General features: G+C 48.1%; 1 protein-coding gene across 1 annotated transcript in view; it reads left to right on the forward strand.

Moving 5' to 3' along the window:
- wdr33 (WD repeat domain 33) overlaps nucleotides 1-25,053 on the forward strand; it is a 54,798-nt gene extending 29,745 nt beyond the window's left edge. The window contains exons 13-19 of the mRNA XM_034080186.2: nucleotides 14,910-15,046; nucleotides 15,315-15,416; nucleotides 16,848-17,718; nucleotides 17,800-18,067; nucleotides 20,921-21,078; nucleotides 23,268-23,429; nucleotides 24,749-25,053. Of these exons, the coding sequence (XP_033936077.1) occupies nucleotides 14,910-15,046; nucleotides 15,315-15,416; nucleotides 16,848-17,718; nucleotides 17,800-18,067; nucleotides 20,921-21,078; nucleotides 23,268-23,429; nucleotides 24,749-24,882 (1,832 nt within the window). The 3' untranslated portion in view covers nucleotides 24,883-25,053. The remainder of the gene's footprint in view (nucleotides 1-14,909; nucleotides 15,047-15,314; nucleotides 15,417-16,847; nucleotides 17,719-17,799; nucleotides 18,068-20,920; nucleotides 21,079-23,267; nucleotides 23,430-24,748) is intronic.
- The last annotated feature ends 1,266 nt before the right edge of the window (nucleotides 25,054-26,319 follow it).

Below are 26,319 nucleotides of genomic sequence, written 5' to 3' on the forward strand. Positions count from 1 at the left end.
CTGGCAGTGGTTACAGACCCCACCATCAGACTGGCAGCGGTTAGAGACCCCACCATCAGACTGGCAGTGGTTACAGACCCCACCATCAGACTGGCAGCGGTTAGAGACCCCACCATCAGACTGGCAGCGGTTAGAGACCCCACCATCAGACTGGCAGTGGTTAGAGACCCCACCATCAGACTGGCAGTGGTTACAGACCCCACCATCATACTGGCAGTGGTTACAGACCCCACCATCAGACTGGCAGCGGTTAGAGACCCCACCATCAGACTGGCAGCGGTTACAGACCCCACCATCATACTGGCAGTGGTTAGAGACCCCACCATCAGACTGGCAGCGGTTAGAGACCCCACCATCAGACTGGCAGCGGTTAGAGACCCCACCATCAGACTGGCAGTGGTTAGAGACCCCACCATCAGACTGGCAGTGGTTACAGACCCCACCATCATACTGGCAGTGGTTACAGACCCCACCATCAGACTGGCAGCGGTTAGAGACCCCACCATCAGACTGGCAGCGGTTACAGACCCCACCATCAGACTGGCAGTGGTTAGAGACCCAACCATCAGACTGGTAGTGGTTACAGACCCCACCATCAGACTGGCAGTGGTTACAGACCCCACCATCAGACTGGCAGTGGTTACAGACCTACCATCAGACTGGCAGCGGTTACAGACCCCACCATCAGACTGGCAGTGGTTAGAGACCCCACCATCAGACTGGCAGGGGTTACAGACCCCACCATCAGACTGGCAGTGGTTACAGACCCCACCATCAGACTGGCAGTGGTTACAGACCTACCATCAGACTGGCAGCGGTTACAGACCCCACCATCAGACTGGCAGTGGTTAGAGACCCCACCATCAGACTGGCAGTGGTTACAGACCCCACCATCAGACTGGCAGTGGTTACAGACCCCACCATCAGACTGGCAGTGGTTAGAGACCTACCATCAGACTGGCAGTGGTTAGAGACCCCACCATCAGACTGGCAGTGGTTACAGACCCCACCATCAGACTGGCAGCGGTTAGAGACCCCACCATCAGACTGGCAGTGGTTAGAGACCCCACCATCAGACTGGTAGTGGTTACAGACCCCACCATCAGACTGGCAGTGGTTACAGACCTACCATCAGACTGGCAGTGGTTACAGACCCCACCATCAGACTGGCAGTGGTTACAGACCCCACCATCAGACTGGCAGCGGTTACAGACCCCACCATCAGACTGGCAGTGGTTACAGACCTACCATCAGACTGGCAGTGGTTACAGACCCCACCATCAGACTGGCAGTGGTTACATACCCCACCATCAGACTGGCAGTGGTTACAGACCCCACCATCAGACTGGCAGTGGTTACAGACCTACCATCAGACTGGCAGTGGTTACAGACCTACCATCAGACTGGCAGTGGTTACAGACCCCACCATCAGACTGGCAGTGGTTAGAGACCCCACCATCAGACTGGCAGTGGTTACAGACCCCACCATCAGACTGGCAGCGGTTACAGACCCCACCATCATACTGGCAGTGGTTAGAGACCCCACCATCAGACTGGCAGCGGTTACAGACCCCACCATCATACTGGCAGCGGTTAGAGACCCCACCATCAGACTGGCAGTGGTTACAGACCCCACCATCAGACTGGCAGTGGTTACAGACCCCACCATCATACTGGCAGTGGTTACAGACCCCACCATCAGACTGGCAGTGGTTACAGACCCCACCATCAGACTGGCAGTGGTTACAGACCCCACCATCATACTGGCAGTGGTTACAGACCCCACCATCAGACTGGCAGTGGTTACAGACCCCACCATCAGACTGGCAGTGGTTACAGACCCCACCATCAGACTGGCAGTGGTTACAGACCCCACCATCAGACTGGCAGTGGTTAGAGACCCCACCATCAGACTGGCAGTGGTTACAGACCCCACCATCAGACTGGCAGTGGTTACAGACCCCACCATCATACTGGCAGTGGTTACAGACCCCACCATCAGACTGGCAGTGGTTACAGACCCCACCATCAGACTGGCAGTGGTTACAGACCTACCATCAGACTGGCAGTGGTTACAGACCCCACCATCAGACTGGCAGTGGTTACAGACCCCACCATCAGACTGGCAGTGGTTACAGACCTACCATCAGACTGGCAGTGGTTACAGACCCCACCATCAGACTGGCAGTGGTTACAGACCCCACCATCAGACTGGCAGTGGTTACAGACCCCACCATCAGACTGGCAGTGGTTACAGACCTACCATCAGACTGGCAGTGGTTACAGACCCCACCATCAGACTGGCAGTGGTTAGAGACCCCACCATCAGACTGGCAGTGGTTACAGACCCCACCATCAGACTGGCAGCGGTTACAGACCCCACCATCAGACTGGCAGTGGTTACAGACCCCACCATCATACTGGCAGCGGTTACAGACCCCACCATCATACTGGCAGTGGTTACAGACCCCACCATCAGACTGGCAGTGGTTACAGACCCCACCATCAGACTGGCAGTGGTTACAGACCCCACCATCAGACTGGCAGCGGTTACAGACCCCACCATCAGACTGGCAGCGGTTACAGACCCCACCATCATACTGGCAGCGGTTACAGACCCCACCATCATACTGGCAGTGGTTACAGACCCCACCATCAGACTGGCAGTGGTTACAGACCCCACCATCAGACTGGCAGTGGTTACAGACCCCACCATCATACTGGCAGTGGTTACAGACCCCACCATCAGACTGGCAGTGGTTACAGACCCCACCATCAGACTGGCAGTGGTTACAGACCTACCATCAGACTGGCAGTGGTTACAGACCCCACCATCAAACTGGCAGTGGTTACAGACCCCACCATCAGACTGGCAGTGGTTACAGACCCCACCATCAGACTGGCAGTGGTTACAGACCCCACCATCATACTGGCAGTGGTTACAGACCCCACCATCAGACTGGCAGTGGTTACAGACCCCACCATCAGACTGGCAGTGGTTACAGACCTACCATCAGACTGGCAGTGGTTACAGACCCCACCATCAGACTGGCAGTGGTTAGAGACCCCACCATCAGACTGGCAGTGGTTACAGACCCCACCATCAGACTGGCAGTGGTTACAGACCTACCATCAGACTGGCAGTGGTTAGAGACCCCACCATCAGACTGGCAGTGGTTACAGACCCCACCATCAGACTGGCAGCGGTTACAGACCCCACCATCATACTGGCAGTGGTTAGAGACCCCACCATCAGACTGGCAGCGGTTACAGACCCCACCATCATACTGGCAGCGGTTAGAGACCCCACCATCAGACTGGCAGCGGTTACAGACCCCACCATCATACTGGCAGCGGTTACAGACCCCACCATCAGACTGGCAGTGGTTACAGACCCCACCATCAGACTGGCAGTGGTTAGAGACCCAACCATCAGACTGGCAGTGGTTAGAGACCCCACCATCAGACTGGCAGCGGTTAGAGACCCCACCATCAGACTGGCAGCGGTTAGAGACCCCACCATCAGACTGGCAGTGGTTAGAGACCCCACCATCAGACTGGCAGTGGTTACAGACCCCACCATCATACTGGCAGTGGTTACAGACCCCACCATCAGACTGGCAGCGGTTAGAGACCCCACCATCAGACTGGCAGCGGTTACAGACCCCACCATCATACTGGCAGTGGTTACAGACCCCACCATCAGACTGGCAGTGGTTACAGACCCCACCATCAGACTGGCAGTGGTTAGAGACCCAACCATCAGACTGGCAGTGGTTAGAGACCCCACCATCAGACTGGCAGCGGTTAGAGACCCCACCATCAGACTGGCAGTGGTTAGAGACCCCACCATCAGACTGGCAGTGGTTACAGACCCCACCATCAGACTGGCAGGGGTTAGAGACCCCACCAAAAGACTGGCAGGGGTTACAGACCCCACCATCAGACTGGCAGTGGTTACAGACCCCACCATCAGACTGGCAGTGGTTAGAGACCCCACCAAAAGACTGGCAGTGGTTAGAGACCCCACCATCAGACTGGCAGTGGTTAGAGACCCCACCAAAAGACTGGCAGGGGTTAGAGACCCCACCATCAGACTGGCAGTGGTTACAGACCCCACCATCAGACTGGCAGTGGTTACAGACCCCACCATCAGACTGGCAGTGGTTAGAGACCCCACCAAAAGACTGGCAGGGGTTAGAGACCCCACCAAAAGACTGGCAGTGGTTAGAGACCCCACCATCAGACTGGCAGTGGTTAGAGACCCCACCAAAAGACTGGCAGGGGTTAGAGACCCCACCATCAGACTGGCAGTGGTTACAGACCCCACCATCAGACTGGCAGTGGTTAGAGACCCAACCAAAAGACTGGCAGTGGTTAGAGACCCCACCATCAGACTGGCAGTGGTTAGAGACCCAACCAAAAGACTGGCAGTGGTTAGAGACCCCACCATCAGACTGGCAGTGGTTAGAGACCCCACCAAAAGACTGGCAGTGGTTACAGACCCCACCATCAGACTGGCAGTGGTTAGAGACCCCACCATCAGACTGGCAGTGGTTAGAGACCCCACCAAAAGACTGGCAGTGGTTAGAGACCCCACCAAAAGACTGGCAGGGGTTAGAGACCCCACCATCAGACTGGCAGTGGTTACAGACCCCACCATCAGACTGGCAGTGGTTACAGACCCCACCAAAAGACTGGCAGTGGTTACAGACCCCACCATCAGACTGGCAGTGGTTAGAGACCCCACCATCAGACTGGCAGTGGTTACAGACCCCACCATCAGACTGGCAGTGGTTACAGACCCCACCATCAGACTGGCAGTGGTTACAGACCCCACCATCAGACTGGCAGTGGTTACAGACCCCACCATCAGACTGGCAGTGGTTACAGACCCCACCATTCATATGCAGCCACACTTTAGATGTTCTAAAGTGAATCGTTTGTGGAGTTTCACGGTGAAATTGACATCGTAATGTTGACGGTTTGGGTGCGAGTTTAAGGATATTACGCCTCACTTTTATAAAAAAATAATCGAAAACCGGATCTGATTTCGGTACGGTATACCGTATACAGTAACCGGGTACCGGAATGCACCCCTACCTCAGTGTAGTGTTGATATAATGCCTGTGACCTCCTGATGACCCCCTGCTGACCTCCTTCTGCTCTCAGCCACGCCCACAAGAACACGGTGATGGAGGTGAAGTGGAACCTGAACGGGAACTGGCTGCTGACGGCCTCCAGAGACCACCTGTGCAAACTGTTCGACATCCGCAACCTGAAGGAGGAGCTGCAGGTGTTCAGGGGCCACAAGAAGGAGGCCACAGGTAACTCTCTATACTCTATATACCTGAGGGAGGGGCTGCAGGTGTTCAGGGGCATGTATACCCAGCAGTCTCTCTCTCTCTGCAGCCGTGGTACAGACACATGTGTATATAGTGATATGTGATAGTATACCCAGCAGTCTCTCTCTCTCTGCAGCCGTGGTACAGAGACATGTGTATATAGTGATATGTGATAGTATACCCAGCAGTCTCTCTCTCTCTCTCTCTGCAGCCGTGGCCTGGCACCCGGTCCACGAGGGTCTGTTCGCCAGCGGAGGCTCTGACGGCTCTCTGCTCTTCTGGAACGCCGGGTAACCAGAGGACCCTGAACGCACCGTCACTCATATATTAATACTTCATTAATTTCTTTAATCATACTGTGTGTGTGTGTGTGTGTGTGTGTGTGTGTGTGTGTGTGTGTGTGTGTGTGTGTGTGTGTGTGTGTGTGTGTGTGTGTGTGTGTGTGTGTGTGTGTGTGTGTGTGTGTGTGTGTGTGTGTGTGTGTGTGTGTGTGTGTGTGTGTGTGTGCAGGGTGGAGAAGGAGGTGGGGGGGATGGAGATGGCTCACGAGGGGATGATCTGGAGTCTGGCCTGGCATCCTCTGGGTCACATCCTGTGTTCTGGATCCAACGACCACACCAGGTACACTGACACACACACACACTCACACACTCACAGAGACACACACGCTCACAGAGACACACACGCTCACAGAGACACACACAGAGACACACACGCTCACAGAGACACACACGCTCACAGAGACACACACGCTCACAGAGACACACACGCTCACAGAGACACACACGCTCACAGAGACGCTCACAGAGACACACACAGAATCAGGTTTATTACCAGGTAGGTTTACACGTACGAGGAATTTGACACAAACACACAGATACTCACACACTAACACGCGTCCTGTGTGTTTCCTGACGTGTGCATGTGTGTGTGTGTGTGTGTGTGTGTGTGTGTGTGTGTGTGTGTGTGTGTGTGTGTGTGTGTGTGTGTGTGTGTGTGTGTGTGTGTGTGTGTGTGTGTGTGTGTGTGTGTGTGTGTGTGTGTGTGTGTGTGTGTGTGTGTGTGTTGCAGTAAGTTCTGGACCAGGAACCGACCCGGGGATAAGATGCGGGACCGCTACAACCTGAACCTGCTGCCCGGCATGTCAGAGGACGGCATGGAGTACGGTGAGCCGCAGGGACAAAAAGATACTCTGTGTGACACTGATCTGTGACATCATCACATCATCTGTGACATCATCACATCATCTGTGACATCATCTGTGACATCACATCATCTGTGACAGCTCAGAGGGATCAGGTTTCATACACGGCTGCTTTCAGTTTCTTTAAATACATTTAATATGCAATCAAAATGGAGGTGAATCAAAATGGAGGTGAATCAAAATGGAGGTGAATCAAAATGGAGGTCCAGCAACAGAAGGGATTTTTAGACTCGTTTATTATTATTCTTTAGTTCAAGTCGGACTCTGAGCTGCTGGTGCTCTGGAGACCTCTGAGCAAAGGTTGTTGCAACGCTGCATGATACAAACTATTGTTTAAATTCAATATATTTTAGTATCCCTGACGAATATTATTATTACCCTGTTGTGGGATTTGTGTTTTCATGACGGATTATTATGATTGAAACAGCTGTAGCTCCTCCGGGTCCATCCTGGAAGCTCAGGGACAAAGACCCTCCCTCTTTTTGATCCAGTTCCATCAAAACCTGTCTGAAAATGAGCTGATCAGATTTTGGCCACTTGATGATGTCATAACGATGTGTTGTAACCATTAGCCAATCAGCAACAAGGTACCCCCCCCCCCCCTCTCCTCTAGAGCTCCATTGAGCTCTTTGTAACCACATGTCTCTCAGAGGGGCGTGGGGGGGGGCTCCTTGCTTTCATCTGAAGTCACAGACAGAGAATCAGCACTTTGGAAACAGGGCTGAAACAGAGGGGATTATGGGTAATGCTGCAATGATCTGTTTCAGCCAATCAGAGACAGGCTCTGCATATATCTGAGACCTGTGATATAGTGATGAAGAGGAGGATGATGATGGGGACCTGTGATATAGTGATGAAGAGGAGGATAGGGACCTGTGATATAGTGATGAAGAGGAGGATGATAGGGACCTGTGATATAGTGATGAAGAGGAGGATGATGGGGACCTGTGATATAGTGATGAAGAGGAGGATGATGATGGGGACCTGTGATATAGTGATGAAGAGGAGGATGATGATAGGGACCTGTGATATAGTGATGAAGAGGAGGATGATGATGGGGACCTGTGATATAGTGATGAAGAGGAGGATGATGATGGGGACCTGTGATATAGTGATGAAGAGGAGGATGATTATAGGGGACCTGTGATATAGTGATGAAGAGGATGATAGGGACCTGTGATATAGTGATGAAGAGGAGGATGATGATGGGGACCTGTGATATAGTGATGAAGAGGAGGATGATGATGGGGACCTGTGATATAGTGATGAAGAGGAGGATGATGATGGGGACCTGTGATATAGTGATGAAGAGGAGGATGATGATGGGGACCTGTGATATAGTGATGAAGAGGAGGATGATGATGGGGACCTGTGATATACTGATGAAGAGGAGGATGATTATAGGGGACCTGTGATATAGTGATGAAGAGGATGATAGGGACCTGTGATATAGTGATGAAGAGGAGGATGATGATGGGGACCTGTGATATAGTGATGAAGAGGAGGATAGGGACCTGTGATATAGTGATGATGATGATGATGAAGATGATGATGATGATGATGATGATGATGATGATGATGATGATGATCTGTAATGATGAAGATGGATGTGTGTGTTTCAGACGACGTGGATATGAACAGCGTGGCCTCCATCCCCGGCATGGGGATCCCCGACCAGCTGAAGGCCGCCATGGAGCAGGAGCAGAGCAGTAAGAGACCCTCCCCACACAGACCCTCCCCACACAGACCCTCCCCACACAGACCCTCCCCACAGAGACCCTCCCCACAGAGACCCTCCCCACAGAGACCCTCCCCACAGAGACCCTCCCCACACAGACCCTCCCCACACAGACCCTCCCCACACAGACCCTCCTCACAGACCCTCCCCACACAGACCCTCCTCACACAGACCCTCCCCTCACAGACCCTCCTCACAGACCCTCCCCACACAGACCCTCCCCACAGACCCTCTCCACACAGACCCTCTCCACACAGACCCTCCTCACACAGACCCTCCCCACACAGACCCTCCTCACAGACCCTCCCCACACAGACCCTCCCCACAGACCCTCTCCACACAGACCCTCCCCACACAGACCCTCCCCACAGAGACCCTCCCCTCACAGACCCTCCCCTCACAGACCCTCCCCTCAGAGACCCTCTGTGTGGTGTAAATAATGTTTGTTTGGGCAGTTACAACTGCATGTAATGTTTTCTGCTTGTTTCCATCTGGAAGGCGTCTGCCTGCATCAGGTGGAAAGTGTCTTGACCAACAACGTGTTTCTTATAGCGATGCAGGCATGAAGCGAGCAAACACTAACAAGAACAAACAAGGGAAATGGAGAATGAAATTGAACAATATAATATTGTGGTGGTTCATCTTATAATTCAGTCTAGAGAACCAGACAGCATCTCAGACCTGCACACATCTAGATGTTCTATTGCAGGGGTGTCAAACTCAAGGCCCGGGGGCCACATTCGGCCCGCGACTTCATTTCATGTGGCCCCACAAGAGCTTGCAAAGAATAGAATATGTTTATTATACGGTTACATGCTGTAGAAGCACGTTGCCCTTAAACTACATGTCCCACAATGCATCTCAAATATGACTTTTTTCTCCGAATTTGCCTTTTTTTCTTCAAAATATGCATTTTTTCATAGAATTCCTTTTTCTCAGAATTAGATTTTTATTTCAAAATGTCACTTCTATTTCTTTTTTCTCCAGAATTTGGCTTTTCTTTTTAAATCATTTTGGGACATACGCACCGAAAAGACTTCTGCTTTCAGACGTAGTTAATTATGAAGTTATTACCCTATGCGATGATAATCCAATGCAGAGGCAATGATGTACATTATTTTATATATATAATATATTTATATATGTATTTTTATATAGTCTTAAAGTTACAACCGGCCCTTTGAGTGCAACCATAATGCTGATGTGGCCCGCGATGAAATTGAGTTCGACACCCCTGTTCTAGGGGGAGGCCCCCAACCCTTCAGGGCAATCTCTATTGGGCTCAGGGCCATCTGTAGACCAGCTCGTATCTACAATCTATAGAGAAGCTAAACGACGTGTGTGTGTGTGTGTGTGTGTGTGTGTGTGTGTGTGTGTGTGTGTGTGTGTGTGTGTGTGTGTGTGTGTGTGTGTGTGTGTGTGTGTGTGTGTGTGTGTGTGTGTGTGTGTGTGTGTGTGTGTGTGTGTGTGTGTGTGTGTGTGTGTGTGTGTACGGAGGAGTCTCACACAGGCGTCTGTTCCATCATTTTAAGATTGGCTTTAATCAATGTTTGAAAATGAATTCTGATAAATGAGAGGTAACATTTTGTTTATGGTATTATTTCCACATATTTCTCTCCATCCTTCCTTCTGCCAACGGGGTCGCAGTTTCTCGTCTCTCCCGTTGTCGTGCTTAGTGCGTACGCACGGGTCGGAGTGTGCGTGGAGGACCGCACGTTTCCCCATTAAGTTAGTTTTTTATAAATCACAGTGCGTAGAAACTGGCGTACGCCATCTTTTGAGAGCACGCACCGTTTACAAACGAGACTCCAGGACTCCAGGAATGACTTTGTGCAAACTCAAGTAAAAAAAGTCAGAAATATTGAATTTTTAGGGAAAAGTTTTAATTGTGAGATTTCCCTAAAAACCTCAGTGATATTTATTTTCATGGGAAAAAGATATTATTTTAAGATTTTAGAAAAAATCAGATTTTATTTTGGTTGAGATTCTCGTACTGCTCCTCTTTTCACCCTCTGTCTGAAACCAGAGCCCAGTCTGCTCTGATTGGTCATTTGGCCGGCTCTGTTGTGATTGGTCAACCGCTTAGAGATGTCCCGCCTCTAAGCCTATCACGTACAATGAGTTGGAGTGCTAGCCAATATCATGTCATCTTGCAATCTACTTATTTATATAAATACTTATCACCGCAATACACCGTATTTAATGTCGTCTTAATGAACATTATTTAATTTCACGTTCTGTTCTTGTTCACGTTCTGTTCAGGTTCTTGTTCACGTTCTGTTCTTGTTCACGTTCTGTTCACGTTCTGTTCTTGTTCACGTTCTGTTCTTGTTCACATTCTGTTCTTGTTCACATTCTGTTCTTGTTCACGTTCTTGTTCACGTTCTGTTCTTGTTCACGTTCTGTTCTTGTTCACGTTCTTGTTCACGTTCTGTTCTTGTTCACGTTCTGTTCACGTTCTGTTCTTGTTCACGTTCTGTTCTTGTTCACGTTCACGTTCTGTTCTTGTTCACGTTCTTGTTCACGTTCCGTTCACGTTCTTGTTCACGTTCTGTTCTTGTTCACGTTCTGTCACGTTCTGTTCTTGTTTACGTTCTGTTCATGTTCTTGTTCACGTTCTTGTTCACGTTCTTGTTCACGTTCTGTTCACGTTCAGTTCTTGTTCACGTTCTGTTCTTGTTCTGTTCACGTTCTGTTCTTGTTCACGTTATATTCACGTTCTGTTCTTGTTCACGTTCTGTTCTTGTTCACGTTCTGTTCTTGTTCACGTTATATTCACGTTCTGTTCTTGTTCACGTTCTGTTCTGTTCACGTTCTTTTCTTGTTCACGTTCTGTTCATGTTCTTGTTCACGTTCTTGTTCACGTTCTGTTCACGTTCAGTTCTTGTTCACGTTCTGTTCTTGTTCTGTTCACGTTCTGTTCTTGTTCACGTTATATTCACGTTCTGTTCTTGTTCACGTTCTGTTCACGTTCTTGTTCACGTTCTGTTCTTGTTCACGTTCTGTTCTTGTTCACGTTCTGTTCGCGTTCTTGTTCACGTTCTGTTCACGTTTTGTTCTTGTTCACGTTCTGTTCCTGTTCACGTTCTGTTCTTGTTCACGTTCTGTTCTTGTTCACGTTCTCTTCTTGTTCACGTTCTGTTCTTGTTCACGTTCTGTTCGCGTTCTGTTCTTGTTCGCGTTCTGTTCTTGTTCACATTCTGTTCTTGTTCACGTTCTGTTCTTGTTCACGTTCTGTTCTTGTTCACGTTCTTGTTCGCGTTCTGCTCTTGTTCACATTCTGTTCTTGTTCACGTTCTGTTCTTGTTCACGTTCTTGTTCGCGTTCTGTTCTTGTTCACGTTCTGTTCTTGTTCACGTTCTGTTCACATTCTGTTCTTGTTCACGTTCTGTTCTTGTTCACATTCTGTTCTTGTTCACGTTCTGTTCACGTTCTCTTCTTGTTCACGTTCTGTTCTTGTTCACGTTCTGTTCTTGTTCACGTTCTGTTCTTGTTCACATTCTCTTCTTGTTCACGTTCTGTTCTTGTTCACGTTCTGTTCTTGTTCACATTCTGTTCTTGTTCACGTTCTGTTCTTGTTCGCGTTTCTGTTCTTGTTCACGTTCTGTTCTTGTTCACATTCTGTTCTTGTTCACGTTCTGTTCTTGTTCGCGTTCTGTTCTTGTTCACGTTCTGTTCTGTTCGCGTTCTGTTCTTGTTCACATTCTGTTCTTGTTCACGTTCTGTTCGCGTTCTGTTCTTGTTCACATTCTGTTCTTGTTGACGTTCTGTTCTTGTTCACGTTCTGTTCTTGTTCACGTTCTGTTCTTGTTCACGTTCTGTTCTTGTTCACGTTCTGTTCTTGTTCACGTTCTGTTCTTGTTCACGTTCTGTTCTTGTTGACGTTCTGTTCTTATTCACGTTCTGTTCGCGTTCTGTTCTTGTTCACGTTCTGTTCTTGTTCACGTTCTGTTCGCGTTCTGTTCTTGTTCACGTTCTGTTCACGTTCAGTTCTTGTTCACGTTCTGTTCTTGTTCACGTTCTGTTCTTGTTCACGTTCTTGTTCACGTTCTGTTCTTGTTCACGTTCTGTTCACGTTCTGTTCTTGTTCACGTTCTGTTCTTGTTCACGTTCACGTTCTGTTCTTGTTCACGTTCTTGTTCACGTTCCGTTCACGTTCTTGTTCACGTTCTGTTCTTGTTCACGTTCTGTCACGTCTGTTCTTGTTTACGTTCTGTTCATGGTTCTTGTTCACGGTTCTTGTTCACGTTCTTGTTCACGTTCTGTTCACGTTCAGTTCTTGTTCACGTTCTGTTCTTGTTCTGTTCACGTTCTGTTCTTGTTCACGTTATATTCACGTTCTGTTCTTGTTCACGTTCTGTTCTTGTTCACGTTCTGTTCTTGTTCACGTTATATTCACGTTCTGTTCTTGTTCACGTTCTGTTCTGTTCACGTTCTTTTCTTGTTCACGTTCTGTTCATGTTCTTGTTCACGTTCTTGTTCACGTTCTGTTCACGTTCAGTTCTTGTTCACGTTCTGTTCTTGTTCTGTTCACGTTCTGTTCTTGTTCACGTTATATTCACGTTCTGTTCTTGTTCACGTTCTGTTCACGTTCTTGTTCACGTTCTGTTCTTGTTCACGTTCTGTTCTTGTTCACGTTCTGTTCGCGTTCTTGTTCACGTTCTGTTCACGTTTTGTTCTTGTTCACGTTCTGTTCCTGTTCACGTTCTGTTCTTGTTCACGTTCTGTTCTTGTTCACGTTCTCTTCTTGTTCACGTTCTGTTCTTGTTCACGTTCTGTTCGCGTTCTGTTCTTGTTCGCGTTCTGTTCTTGTTCACATTCTGTTCTTGTTCACGTTCTGTTCTTGTTCACGTTCTGTTCTTGTTCACGTTCTTGTTCGCGTTCTGCTCTTGTTCACATTCTGTTCTTGTTCACGTTCTGTTCTTGTTCACGTTCTTGTTCGCGTTCTGTTCTTGTTCACGTTCTGTTCTTGTTCACGTTCTGTTCACATTCTGTTCTTGTTCACGTTCTGTTCTTGTTCACATTCTGTTCTTGTTCACGTTCTGTTCACATTCTCTTCTTGTTCACGTTCTGTTCTTGTTCACGTTCTGTTCTTGTTCACGTTCTGTTCTTGTTCACATTCTCTTCTTGTTCACGTTCTGTTCTTGTTCACGTTCTGTTCTTGTTCACATTCTGTTCTTGTTCACGTTCTGTTCTTGTTCGCGTTCTGTTCTTGTTCACGTTCTGTTCTTGTTCACATTCTGTTCTTGTTCACGTTCTGTTCTTGTTCGCGTTCTGTTCTTGTTCACGTTCTGTTCTGTTCGCGTTCTGTTCTTGTTCACATTCTGTTCTTGTTCACGTTCTGTTCGCGTTCTGTTCTTGTTCACATTCTGTTCTTGTTGACGTTCTGTTCTTGTTCACGTTCTGTTCTTGTTCACGTTCTGTTCTTGTTCACGTTCTGTTCTTGTTCACGTTCTGTTCTTGTTCACGTTCTGTTCTTGTTCACGTTCTGTTCTTGTTGACGTTCTGTTCTTATTCACGTTCTGTTCGCGTTCTGTTCTTGTTCACGTTCTGTTCTTGTTCACGTTCTGTTCGCGTTCTGTTCTTGTTCACGTTCTGTTCACGTTCAGTTCTTGTTCACGTTCTGTTCTTGTTCACGTTCTTGTTCACGTTCTTGTTCGCGTTCTTGTTCATGTTCTGTTCTCCTTCACGTTCTGTTCACGTTCTGTTCTTGTTCACGTTCTGTTCTCCTTCACGTTCTGTTCACGTTCTGTTCTTGTTCACGTTCTCTTCTTGTTCACGTTCTGTTCTTGTTCACGTTCTGTTCTTGTTCGCGTTCTTGTTCACGTTCTGTTCTCCTTCACGTTCTTGTTCACGTTCTGTTCACGTTCTGTTCTTGTTCGCGTTCTTGTTCACGTTCTGTTCTCCTTCACGTTCTTGTTCACGTTCTGTTCACGTTCTGTTCTTGTTCACGTTCTGTTCTCCTTCACGTTCTGTTCACGTTCTGTTCTTGTTCACGTTCTGTTCTTGTTCACGTTCTGTTCACGTTCTGTTCTTGTTCACGTTCTGTTCACGTTCTTGTTCACGTTCTGTTCACGTTCTGTTCTTGTTCACGTTCTTGTTCGCGTTCTGTTCTTGTTCACGTTCTGTTCACGTTCTGTTCTTGTTCACGTTCTGTTCTCCTTCACGTTCTGTTCACGTTCTGTTCTTGTTCACGTTCTGTTCTTGTTCACGTTCTGTTCACGTTCTGTTCTTGTTCACGTTCTGTTCACGTTCTTGTTCACGTTCTGTTCACGTTCTGTTCTTGTTCACGTTCTTGTTCGCGTTCTGTTCTTGTTCGCGTTCTGTTCTTGTTCGCGTTCTTGTTCGCGTTCTGTTCTTGTTCGCGTTCTGTTCTTGTTCACGTTCTTGTTCGCGTTCTGTTCTTGTTGACATTCTGTTCTTGTTGACGTTCTGTTCTTGTTCTGTTCTGCTGACATGTCGCCTTGTTGCACTCTTCAGTCTATGTAGGAGGAGCTCAGGTCAGCTGTAGCGGCTGAGCATCTGAGGATAACCTTTGGATGTTGAATCAATTGGAGCGCCAGGGTAAATAGATATCCCCTGAGGACTGAAGCCCTTAATGATGTGGCTCACCTGTCCCCAGGTAAAGAGGCCCCCGAGGTGGAGATGTCCATCCCGGGTCTGGACTGGGGAATGGACGAGGTGATGGGCAAGGACAGCAAGAAGGTCCCGCAGAAGAAGGTCCCGTACGCCAAGCCCATCCCTGCGCAGTTCCAACAGGTAACACACTCCCTCTGTACAGGTAACACACTCCCTCTGTACAGGTAACACACTCCCTCTGTACAGGTAACACACTCCCTCTGTACAGGTAACACACACTCACCTGTAATGTTACTTACAGAGTATTATTTAGTGGCAAGTGTGTATACTGCCCAGGTGTGTGTTCTGTCCAGATGTGTATACTGCCCAGGTGTGTGTTCTGTCCAGATGTGTATTCTGCCCAGGTGTGTGTTCTGTCTCTCACGGTGTCTCCCCCCCCCCCCCCCAGGCCTGGGCAGACAACAAAGTTCCCATGATGCCCCCTGGTGGAGACAAAGAGAGGAAGGGAGATCCGTCCGACCCGGAGCTGGGCTTCAACCCCCAGCTGGAGGTACGTTCACACGCTCATTAGTCATATCTACACCGTCAGGTGAGTGCACTCAAAGGATTGTGGGTAAAGGAGAACCATAGAGCAGCTCTAAAGGTGCGTCACACGCGGCGCGCTAACATGTAAAGTCTGTCTCTTGGAGCCAATCAGAGGTGAGAATCTCAGCCTGCCGTCACTGACGGTTTTGAATCAGAAACCAACAGTAACCGTTAGCTGTTAGCCATTAGCCGTTAGCTGTTAGCCGTTAGCTGTTAGCCGTTAGCTGTTAGCCGTTAGCTCTCTCCTATCAGTAACTCAGGTCTCACTAACAGGTGTCAGGAGTCTCTCAGTATGCAGAGGATCAGGGGCCCCTAACTCTGACTCGGGATGGGAACGATTAATCGAATATTAGAAATTATTCAGGTACGAATATGAGTTATGAATATTTGTATAGATTTATTATTTTTTTTGGGAGGAATGCCTAAGTTGATTACATATTATCAAATTGAATAATTCAATGTATACGGCAGTGCCATAGCTAAATGTGTCAGGTGAGGTCTAAAGGTGTGTGTTGCTCCGCTCTCCGGCCCCTCGCAGCGGGCAGAGCTGCAGGTGCTGATCTCCCTCTCGCGTCCGGTTATACTTCACTCGCGTTTATGTCCAAATCCATCAGATCTAGTTCTAGCCAATGATACGGCTGCTGCCCCTCCCTACACGCAGACCACGCAGACTCAAACCTCATCTTAGGCCCAAATGCGCTCCGCAGCCGCTGCGAGGTTCCGGCGCTAACAGTTCAGGAGCGTGCTCCCCCGCCCCCCGTCAACACTCGCGACACATGGCCAGCCTAAACACCAATAAGCGCTGCTTGGCAACCGTGTGTGGCGGCAAAGTGCAGAGACATTTTGACAGGAGAGATTTAGTTTTGCCGGTATTCAACATATTTTACCAGTCATAGTCCGGTAATTATTTACACTCTAAGAAGAGTCCTTCACAACAGACATGGCGTCAAAAAGGAGTGTGGAAATATTTCGACCAGGTTAGTGAGTGCGGTGTAGAGGTCAAACTATGCCAAATTAAACTTATATACATGCTATACCTTGCTATACCCGCATCCTCCGTTCCAGCTGAGGGTCTTCTCTACAGCTGGCCTGATTGTGAATCGCCTCCGCACATGAAAGCTGTAGGCCTATAGCTGTCAAACTGTGATCACCAGTTCAATACATTTGACACATTCGACTTGGTTTCTACTCTTATCTGAACATGTATTTATTTATTTCCAAAAATCATTAAAAAAAAAAATTCAAATTTTTTTTTAATACATTTTTTTTTACCCAATTTCTTTGTTTCTAGGATATGTACATTTCGGTTAACCGTTTTTTGGGGGGTCGAATATTCGAATATTCATTTGCTTTCAAATTCCCATCCCTAACTCTGACCTGTGTGTTTTCCTCTCAGCAGATGAAGATGAGCTCAGACGGGAACATGGGGCCCCCTCAGGGCTCGATGCCCCCCTTCTCCGGCCCTGGGGGCCCCGGGGGCCCGATGCCTCCTGGCCAGCAGGGCTTTCCCCCCAACATGCCTCCTCAGCAGATGCCCAACAACATGGGGCCCCCCATGCAGCCTCCCTTCATGCCCCCCGGACAGATGGGGCCCCCCTCTGGACCCCAGGCTCACCAGGGACCCCATCAGGGCATGATGGGGCCCCCGGACATGCAGAGACACCCTGGCCCTCCCAGGAACATGGGACCCCAGGGGCCTCACGGTATGGGACCCAGAGGGATGCAGGGGCCCCATGGAGGGATGATGGGCCCCCCTCCTCGAGGAATGGGTCCAAGAGACCCTCAGGGACCTCCACCTCAGGGGGGCATGATGCCACCTCAAGGGGGCATGATGGGGCCCCCACCCAGGACACAAAACAACTATGGGATGGGCAACATGCAGGGGCCCCCGGGAGGGATGCACGGGCCACCAGGAAACATGCAGGGGCCCCCAGGTAACATGCAAGGACCACATGGAAACATGCAGGGGCCCCCTGGTAACATGCAGGGGCCCCGTGGAAACATGCAGGGACCCCCAGGAAACATGCAGGGGCCCCCAGGAAACATGCAGGGGCCCCCAGGCAACATGCAAGGACCCCCAGGGAACATGCAAGGGCCCCCAGGGAACATGCAGGGGCCCTCAGGAAACATGCAGGGGCCCTCAGGAAACATGCAGGGACCCTCAGGGAACATGCAGGGACCCCCAGGCAACATGCAGGGGGCCTCATACATGCAGAACTCGGGGCCCATGATGCACGGAATGGGTTCTCAGGGGTCCAACAACAAAGGTAAGAGGGAGGGGCCACTGGTGCAGGTTAATCACCGCGAGGCCCCTCCCCGCCCTGATAATGTCTGTTTCCTCTCCTCAGATCCCCGAGGGCCCCCGCCCAACCACCACATGGGCCCCCCCGAGAGACAGGGGGGTGGGCAGGACCAGGGCCAGGGCTCGGGCCCCTACTGGGGCGAGCAGCAGGGCCGCCGGGGGCCACAGGACTTCGAGGGGGGACAGGACTTCAACAGCAGAGCGGAGGAGGGCTGGAGGCCGGGGTACCGGGGGGGCCACAGAGGGGGGGGGGGCAACTGGGGCTCCGAAGAGAGGTTCCCCGGTGGGGAGTTCCGGGGCCGAAGGGACGACAGGTGAGGTGTTAGCAAGTGAGCGTGTTAGCATGTGAGCGTCTTAGCACGTTAGTGTATGAGCGTCTTAGCACGTTAGCATGTGAGCGTCTTAGCACGTTAGCATGTTATTGTCTTAGCACGTTAGCGTGTTAGCGTCCTAGCTAGGGGTGCAACAACTAATCGCCTTAATCGATTAAAATCGACGACCAAATTAGTTGCCAACTAATTCGGTCGTCGATTCGTTGGTGACGTCATCGCGTGTGTTTTACGCGCCGTTAAGCTCCAACGTTATCGGCCTTTTTATCGTTACTGGAGACATTTAAGAGAGAGAAGGCGCTCCGAGGTGCGGTTAAACGTTACCCGTCTCGATGCTCGTTGCCTAAAGTGCAATAAGAGTTCAGCATGTGAGGGCGGCAACACGAGCAGTGTGTCTAAACATGTATCCAAAGTGCTCCACATCCAGACGGAGGAATGCACCGGGTTCCACTGCCTCTCCAGCAGCTCTGTCGCCCCGTCCAGAGGAACGTCTCCCCGTCAGGTGTTCTGTGTGCTAGCAGCAACACACGGAGTTAACTCCATTATACAACCATGGGGTAATGATGAGAGGAAACTGAGTTAGTTAGTTTGTTAAGGTTTCAGCTGTTCTGTTCACAGTTCTGTCTCCACATTATTTAAGGCGAGACACGGCCGGCAAAAACATCGTTTTTCAAGTACTGGTCTATTTTGATTCTATAACATGTTTTCTTTCAGGCTTTTGGAGGAAAACGTACAAAATACACATTTAAGTGTTTATTTGACTTTAGTGTGTCTGTCTGCGTCTGGAGGTTTCTCCTGAATTCACCAAAAGTCAGCTTTCTAACGTAACATAAAGCACCGCGACCGCTGTGTGCACCATGGCAACAGAGGTATGGCTGGAAAGCTGTGTCTCTGCTGCACGATCTCATCGGATCCAAATGTGGTCATTTCCTTTGTATCAGCAACCAATCGTGAAAGCACCAAGGGGTCTTAAACCAAGAGACGAAATCTCATTGGCTGGTGTCAACTTCTGACAACGTGATTCGTTCAGATGCGTCACGTGGTGTGCTAAAACACTTCCTGGTTAGCTTTCTGCTAGAAATGTAAATCTCAAAATGGCAAAAGAACGGCGAAAAAAACGTTCACAGAGAAGACGACAACAATTGTCACTTGCACGAAGCAAGGTTATACAAAAAACAAATGACCCCGAACATGAAATGCCTTCGCGGAGTGCGTCGAGGCGCAAGCTGTCGTCCAGAGAACAGGAGGGTTCAGCTAGCGCCTCACTGCAATCTGTAAAGGTCGTTTTCTCAAAATGAGTTTCTTCTCCTACTCTGAGTGATAAATGTCAACTTCAGTAGCACGTAGAGACACCAAACCTTCCAGTTATATTCCTATCAATATTATGATATATATCATATATCATTCACAGCCTGAATTATACAACATTTATACCTAAAAACATGGCGAGAATTGATATGTTAGGGCTGTTGACAGTGTTTTCTGATTGATGGAGTGATAAAGAGAGATATCCAAAATCCCTTCTGTGAAAGCCTTAGATGCTAATATGACTACAAAACGAAACAATAATTTTGAATCTGGCTTTATCCAAAGTTCAGATTTCGATTCCTGAAATGTGTTAAAGGTGTGCCTATTTAATGAGGTAATGGCTCATTTGCATATTTAAACATGCTATTTCAGAAAACTGGTAATACAAAAGACAATTGCCTTATTGTAATGAATGAACTGGAGACATTTCTAGCTGATACCTTTAAGTTAAACAAATTACCCTATTCACCTGGGGTGTCTCGCCTTAATACGATTTGTTAAAACACTGTTGTTTCTTTTGATGGGAAATATTATTTATTTAATTTAAATAGAAAGCAATGTTAGTTGTGTTCAAAATGTGTTACGTTAATTTAATAATATATGTATTTTCAAGTATTCATCTTTATTGTCTTCATTGCTAGTTTCCACATGCCTTAAACAACCTCAAGCTAAATCTAAAAGTTGATGGCTAAATCAGAGCGCTTGAGAAATTGTGCAAGGTAATAGTCCGAATAGTCGATTCATCGTTTCATTAATCGATTATCAAATTAGTCGTTTGTTGCAGCCCTAGTCTTAGCACGTTAGCGTGTTAGCATGTGAGCGTCTTAGCACGTTAGCATGTGAGCGTCTTAGCACGTTAGCATGTGAGCATCTTAGCACGTTAGCATGTGAGCGTCTTAGCGTGTTAGCATGTGAGCGTCTTAGCACGTTAGCATGTGAGCGTCTTAGCACGTTAGCGTCTTAGCACGTTAGCATGTGAGCGTCTTAGCACGTTAGCGTCTTAGCATGTGAGCGTCTTAGCACGTTAGCGTCTTAGCATGTGAGCGTCTTAGCACGTTAGCGTCTTAGCATGTGAGCGTTCTACTGAATCGATGTGAAAACAAACTAAAGAGAAGATGGATCCTTTATTTATCCCAAGTTGAGAAATAGTACAGTCAGAAACATTTTGAAGTCAATAAACAACAATCACAACATTTCTGTAAAATAAACATGAAAAACAAGATTTCATTTCTCAGTAGAAAAGATTCAGAAGAGTAAATCCACACTGTAAGGAACTCTAACAGACCACACCCACCTGGGGGATGGTCTGAGCGTCAGCAGCGCTGTTTCCAGCTCAGCATGTTGTAATGGACTGAGTTTCTGTTCACATTGACCCACACATCATCATCTGTACGTGTTTTCCTGATACTAGCGCAGTATTTAAGGTCAGGGGTTATTATCATTGACCTCAGACTGGTTCTGACTCGAAGCTCCTGCTGTCTCTGAGGGTTGTACGGGTCTCCTAACGCCCTTCCTGTGGTTCTGCTGCAGGTTCAGGGGAAGCGGGCGGCCTGGCGCTCGGGGTTTCCCTGAGGAGTTCAGCGGGTCGGAGGAGGGCTTCGAGGGGCCGGAAGACGGGAGCCGAGGCTGGGACCCTGGGGCCCGAGGGGGGGCCAGAGGGAGGCCCCCCCGAGGAGCAGGAGCAGGAGGTGGAGGAGGAGGAGGTGGAGGAGGAGGAGGAGGAGGAGGAGGTGGAGGAGGAGGAGGAGGTGAGGAGCATTATGCAAAGCTTGTTTTCGCCGTTTTCTGCAAATGCTAATTAATGCAACTTATGCTAATTGTGTAAATATCCAACATATGCAGGTTAGCATCCAGCAGGTGTACTATACTCAAGTAGAAGTACACACATCCTGTACTCAAGTAGAAGTACACACATCCTGTACTCAAGTAGAAGTACACACATCCTGTACTCAAGTAGAAGTACACACATCCTTTACTCAAGTAGAAGTACACACATCCTGTACTCAAGTAGAAGAACACACATCCTTTACTCAAGTAGAAGTACACGCATCCTTTACTCAAGTAGAAGAACACACATCCTTTACTCAAGTAGAAGTACACGCATCCTTTACTCAAGTAGAAGAACACACATCCTTTACTCAAGTAGAAGTACACGCATCCTTTACTCAAGTAGAAGTACACACATCCTGTACTCAAGTAGAAGAACACACATCCTTTACTCAAGTAGAAGTACACACATCCTTTACTCAAGTAGAAGTACACACATCCTGTACTCAAGTAGAAGAACACACATCCTTTACTCAAGTAGAAGTACACGCATCCTTTACTCAAGTAGAAGTACACACATCCTGTACTCAAGTAGAAGTACACACATCCTGTACTCAAGTAGAAGTACACACATCCTGTACTCAAGTAGAAGTACACACATCCTGTACTCAAGTAGAAGTACACACATCCTGTACTCAAGTAGAAGTACACACATCCTGTACTCAAGTAGAAGTACACACATCCTGTACTCAAGTAGAAGTACACACATCCTGTACTCAAGTAGAAGTACACACATCCTGTACTCAAGTAGAAGTACACACATCCTGTACTCAAGTAGAAGTACACACATCCTTTACTCAAGTAGAAGTACACACATCCTGTACTCAAGTAGAAGTACACACATCCTGTACTCAAGTAGAAGTACACACATCCTGTACTCAAGTAGAAGTAACACACATCCTTTACTCAAGTACAAGTACACACATCCTGTACTCAAGTAGAAGTACACACATCCTGTACTCAAGTAGAAGAACACACATCCTTTACTCAAGTAGAAGTACACACATCCTTTACTCAAGTAGAAGTACACACATCCTGTACTCAAGTAGAAGTACACACATCCTTTACTCAAGTAGAAGTACACACATCCTTTACTCAAGTAGAAGTACACACATCCTGTACTCAAGTAGAAGTACACACATCCTGTACTCAAGTAGAAGTACACACATCCTGTACTCAAGTAGAAGTACACACATCCTTTACTCAAGTAGAAGTACACACATCCTGTACTCAAGTAGAAGTACACACATCCTATACTCAAGTAGAAGTACACACATCCTTTACTCAAGTAGAAGTACACACATCCTGTACTCAAGTAGAAGTACACACATCCTGTACTCAAGTAGAAGTACACACATCCTGTACTCAAGTAGAAGTACACACATCCTGTACTCAAGTAGAAGTACACACATCCTTTACTCAAGTAGAAGTACACACATCCTTTACTCAAGTAGAAGTACACACATCCTGTACTCAAGTAGAAGTACACACATCCTTTACTCAAGTAGAAGTAACACACATCCTGTACTCAAGTAGAAGTACACACATCCTTTACTCAAGTAGAAGTACACACATCCTTTACTCAAGTAGAAGTACACACATCCTGTACTCAAGTAGAAGTACACGCATCCTTTACTCAAGTAGAAGTACACGCATCCTTTACTCAAGTAGAAGTACACACATCCTTTACTCAAGTAGAAGTACACACATCCTGTACTCAAGTAGAAGTACACACATCCTGTACTCAAGTAGAAGAACACACATCCTTTACTCAAGTAGAAGTACACACATCCTGTACTCAAGTAGAAGAACACACATCCTTTACTCAAGTAGAAGTACACACATCCTGTACTCAAGTAGAAGTACACACATCCTGTACTCAAGTAGAAGTACAGATACTCGTGTTTAAAGATACTCTGGTAAAAGTAGAAGTACTGACTAAACTTCTTTACTCCAGTGAAAGTAAAGAGGGCTTTGAAGTGTGCTTCAGTAAAAATTACCCATAACTACTAGCTGTTTTAAAGAGTAACTTCCGGCTTCCTGTCTGCAGGTCACGAGGGGTATCATGAGGGCCAGATGCATGATGGGTCGTCTCCGGTGGGGCGCTCCTCCTCCCTGCAGGGCATGGACATGGCCTCGCTGCCCCCCCGCAAGAGACCCTGGCAGGAGGGGCCGGGGACCGCAGAGAGGGAGGCCCCGGGGCCCGAAGGAGGTACGTGCTCTTATTGTGAAGTCAGGTCATCTCGCTCTTATTGTGAAGCCAGGTCATCGCGCTCTTATTGTGAAGCCAGGTCATCGCGCTCTTATTGTGAAGCCAGGTCATCGCGCTCTTATTGTGAAGTCAGGTCATCGCGCTCTTATTGTGAAGTCAGGTCATCGCGCTCTTATTGTGAAGCCAGGTCATCGCGCTCTTATTGTGAAGCCAGGTCATCGCGATCTTATTGTGAAGCCAGGTCATCGCGCTCTTATTTTGAAGCCAGGTCATCGCGCTCTTATTGTGAAGTCAGGTCATCGCGCTCTTATTGTGAAGCCAGGTCATCGCGCTCTTATTGTGAAGCCAGGTCATCGCGCTCTTATTGTGAAGCCAGGTCATCGCGCTCTTATTGTGAAGCCAGGTCATCGCGCTCTTATTGTGAAGCCAGGTCATCGCGCTCTTATTGTGAAGTCAGGTCATCGCGCTCTTATTGTGAAGTCAGGTCATCTCGCTCTTATTGTGAAGCCAGGTCATCGCGCTCTTATTGTGAAGCCAGGTCATCGCGCTCTTATTGTGAAGCCAGGTCATCGCGCTCTTATTGTGAAGTCAGGTCATCGCGCTCTTATTGTGAAGTCAGGTCATCGCGCTCTTATTGTGAAGCCAGGTCATCTCGCTCTTATTGTGAAGCCAGGTCATCGCGCTCTTATTGTGAAGCCAGGTCATCGCGCTCTTATTGTGAAGCCAGGTCATCGCGCTCTTATTGTGAAGCCAGGTCATCTCGCTCTTATTGTGAAGCCAGGTCATCACGCTCTTATTGTGAAGCCAGGTCATCGCGCTCTTATTGTGAAGTCAGGTCATCGCGCTCTTATTGTGAAGCCAGGTCATCGCGCTCTTATTGTGAAGCCAGGTCATCGCGCTCTTATTGTGAAGTCAGGTCATCGCGCTCTTATTGTGAAGCCAGGTCATCGCGCTCTTATTGTGAAGTCAGGTCATCGCGCTCTTATTGTGAAGTCAGGTCATCGCGCTCTTATTGTGAAGCCAGGTCATCGCGCTCTTATTGTGAAGTCAGGTCATCGCGCTCTTATTGTGAAGTCAGGTCATCGCGCTCTTATTGTGAAGCCAGGTCATCGCGCTCTTATTGTGAAGCCAGGTCATCGCGCTCTTATTGTGAAGCCAGGTCATCTCGCTCTTATTGTGAAGCCAGGTCATCACGCTCTTATTGTGAAGCCAGGTCATCGCGCTCTTATTGTGAAGTCAGGTCATCGCGCTCTTATTGTGAAGCCAGGTCATCGCGCTCTTATTGTGAAGTCTAACCTGCTGTGTGTGTGTGTGTGCAGGGCGCCCCACCCAGAGAGAGGATGGGGGGTACGGTGTTCGGGGGGGTCGAGGAGGCTGGGGCCCCGGAGGCCCCGCCCCCCGGAGAGGAGGCCCCGCCCCCAGAGGACCACCGAGGGGGGGCCGTGGCCGGTAGTCCCCCACCCCATCAGAGACTCAGATGGAGGCTCCTGATTGGTCCGTTTTTAATGTAAAATATTGTAGAGAATCATCTGCCGTCTTTTATTTCACTTCGTCTGGTTGTTTTTGTAAAAGATTTCTATGTTTGTGTTTTCATCGAGGTGGAAAATAAAGATTCACACTTCAACTCAACGTGTGTGTGTGTGTGTGTGTGTGTGTGTGTGTGTGTGTGTGTGTGTGTGTGTGTGTGTGTGTGTGTGTGTGTGTGTGTGTGTGTGTGTGTGTGTGTGTGTGTGTGTGTGAAATAGTGCAATAAGAGTCTATATGCAGGGGGAGGAGCTCCAGCGTGCAGGACAGAGAGGCCGTGTCATGGCACCTTTAAGAAGATATTAAAATAAACTCAAACGGAGAGATGTCAAAGGTCCCATTTCTCCTGCTCAGAGTTCCATCGTTGAGAATTTCAACGTAGAAAAAAAACTTTTACCCATTTAAACATCATAAATACACAAACTACAATGAATACTGACAGGGGGTGTGTGTGTGTGTGTGTGTGTGTGTGTGTGTGTGTGTGTGTGAACTGCGAGATCTCTCGTCTCGATTGGAAAGATCGAAAATACTAAAGATAATCATAGATGCTTTTTGCGTGTTAGACGAAACCAAAACTGCAATATAATGTTCGTGCGGCATAATAAATATGACACTCCGTCCTCAGTGCCCTACGCTGTGCATATCCGCATGGGGGGGGTATGGATAAAACCCTCTGGAGCAGAGGAGCTGGGGGATTGATGAATGCATCTTAGGGTCACAAACACTAAACTCACAACTTCAAATGAAAGTTTACTTTATTTAATAAAAGAGCACGTGTTCAAAGTGACAGTAGATAGAGATGTGTTGCAATTTAGTGCTATATATATATAATAAAGAAATTATAATTCTTTTGTTAAACTCCTTGCATTTGAGAAGGGGCGCGGGCTCCAAGAGGCAGAGGAAACACTAATATATATAACTCTGGTTTGGTGATTCACATCAACATCGATCACATCTCTGAGTTAGGCTTTAGGAGTTAGGCTCTAGGAGTTAGGCTTTAAGAGTTAGGCTCTAAGAGTTAGGCTCTAAGAGTTAGGCTTTAAGAGTTAGGCTCTAAGAGTTAGGCTTTAAGAGTTAGGCTCTAAGAGTTAGGCTTTAAGAGTTAGGCTCTAGAGTTAGGCTTTAAGAGTTAGGCTCTAGGAGTTAGGCTTTAAGAGTTAGGCTCTAAGAGTTAGGCTTTAAGAGTTAGGCTCTAGGAGTTAGGCTTTAAGAGTTAGGCTCTAAGAGTTAGGCTTTAAGAGTTAGGCTCTAAGAGTTAGGCTCTAAGAGTTAGGCTTTAAGAGTTAGGCTCTAAGAGTTAGGCTTTAAGAGTTAGGCTCTAGAGTTAGGCTTTAAGAGTTAGGCTCTAGGAGTTAGGCTTTAAGAG

Source organism: Pseudochaenichthys georgianus, unplaced genomic scaffold (genome assembly GCF_902827115.2).
Source record: "Pseudochaenichthys georgianus unplaced genomic scaffold, fPseGeo1.2 scaffold_930_arrow_ctg1, whole genome shotgun sequence".
Lineage (NCBI taxonomy): Eukaryota > Metazoa > Chordata > Actinopteri > Perciformes > Channichthyidae > Pseudochaenichthys > Pseudochaenichthys georgianus.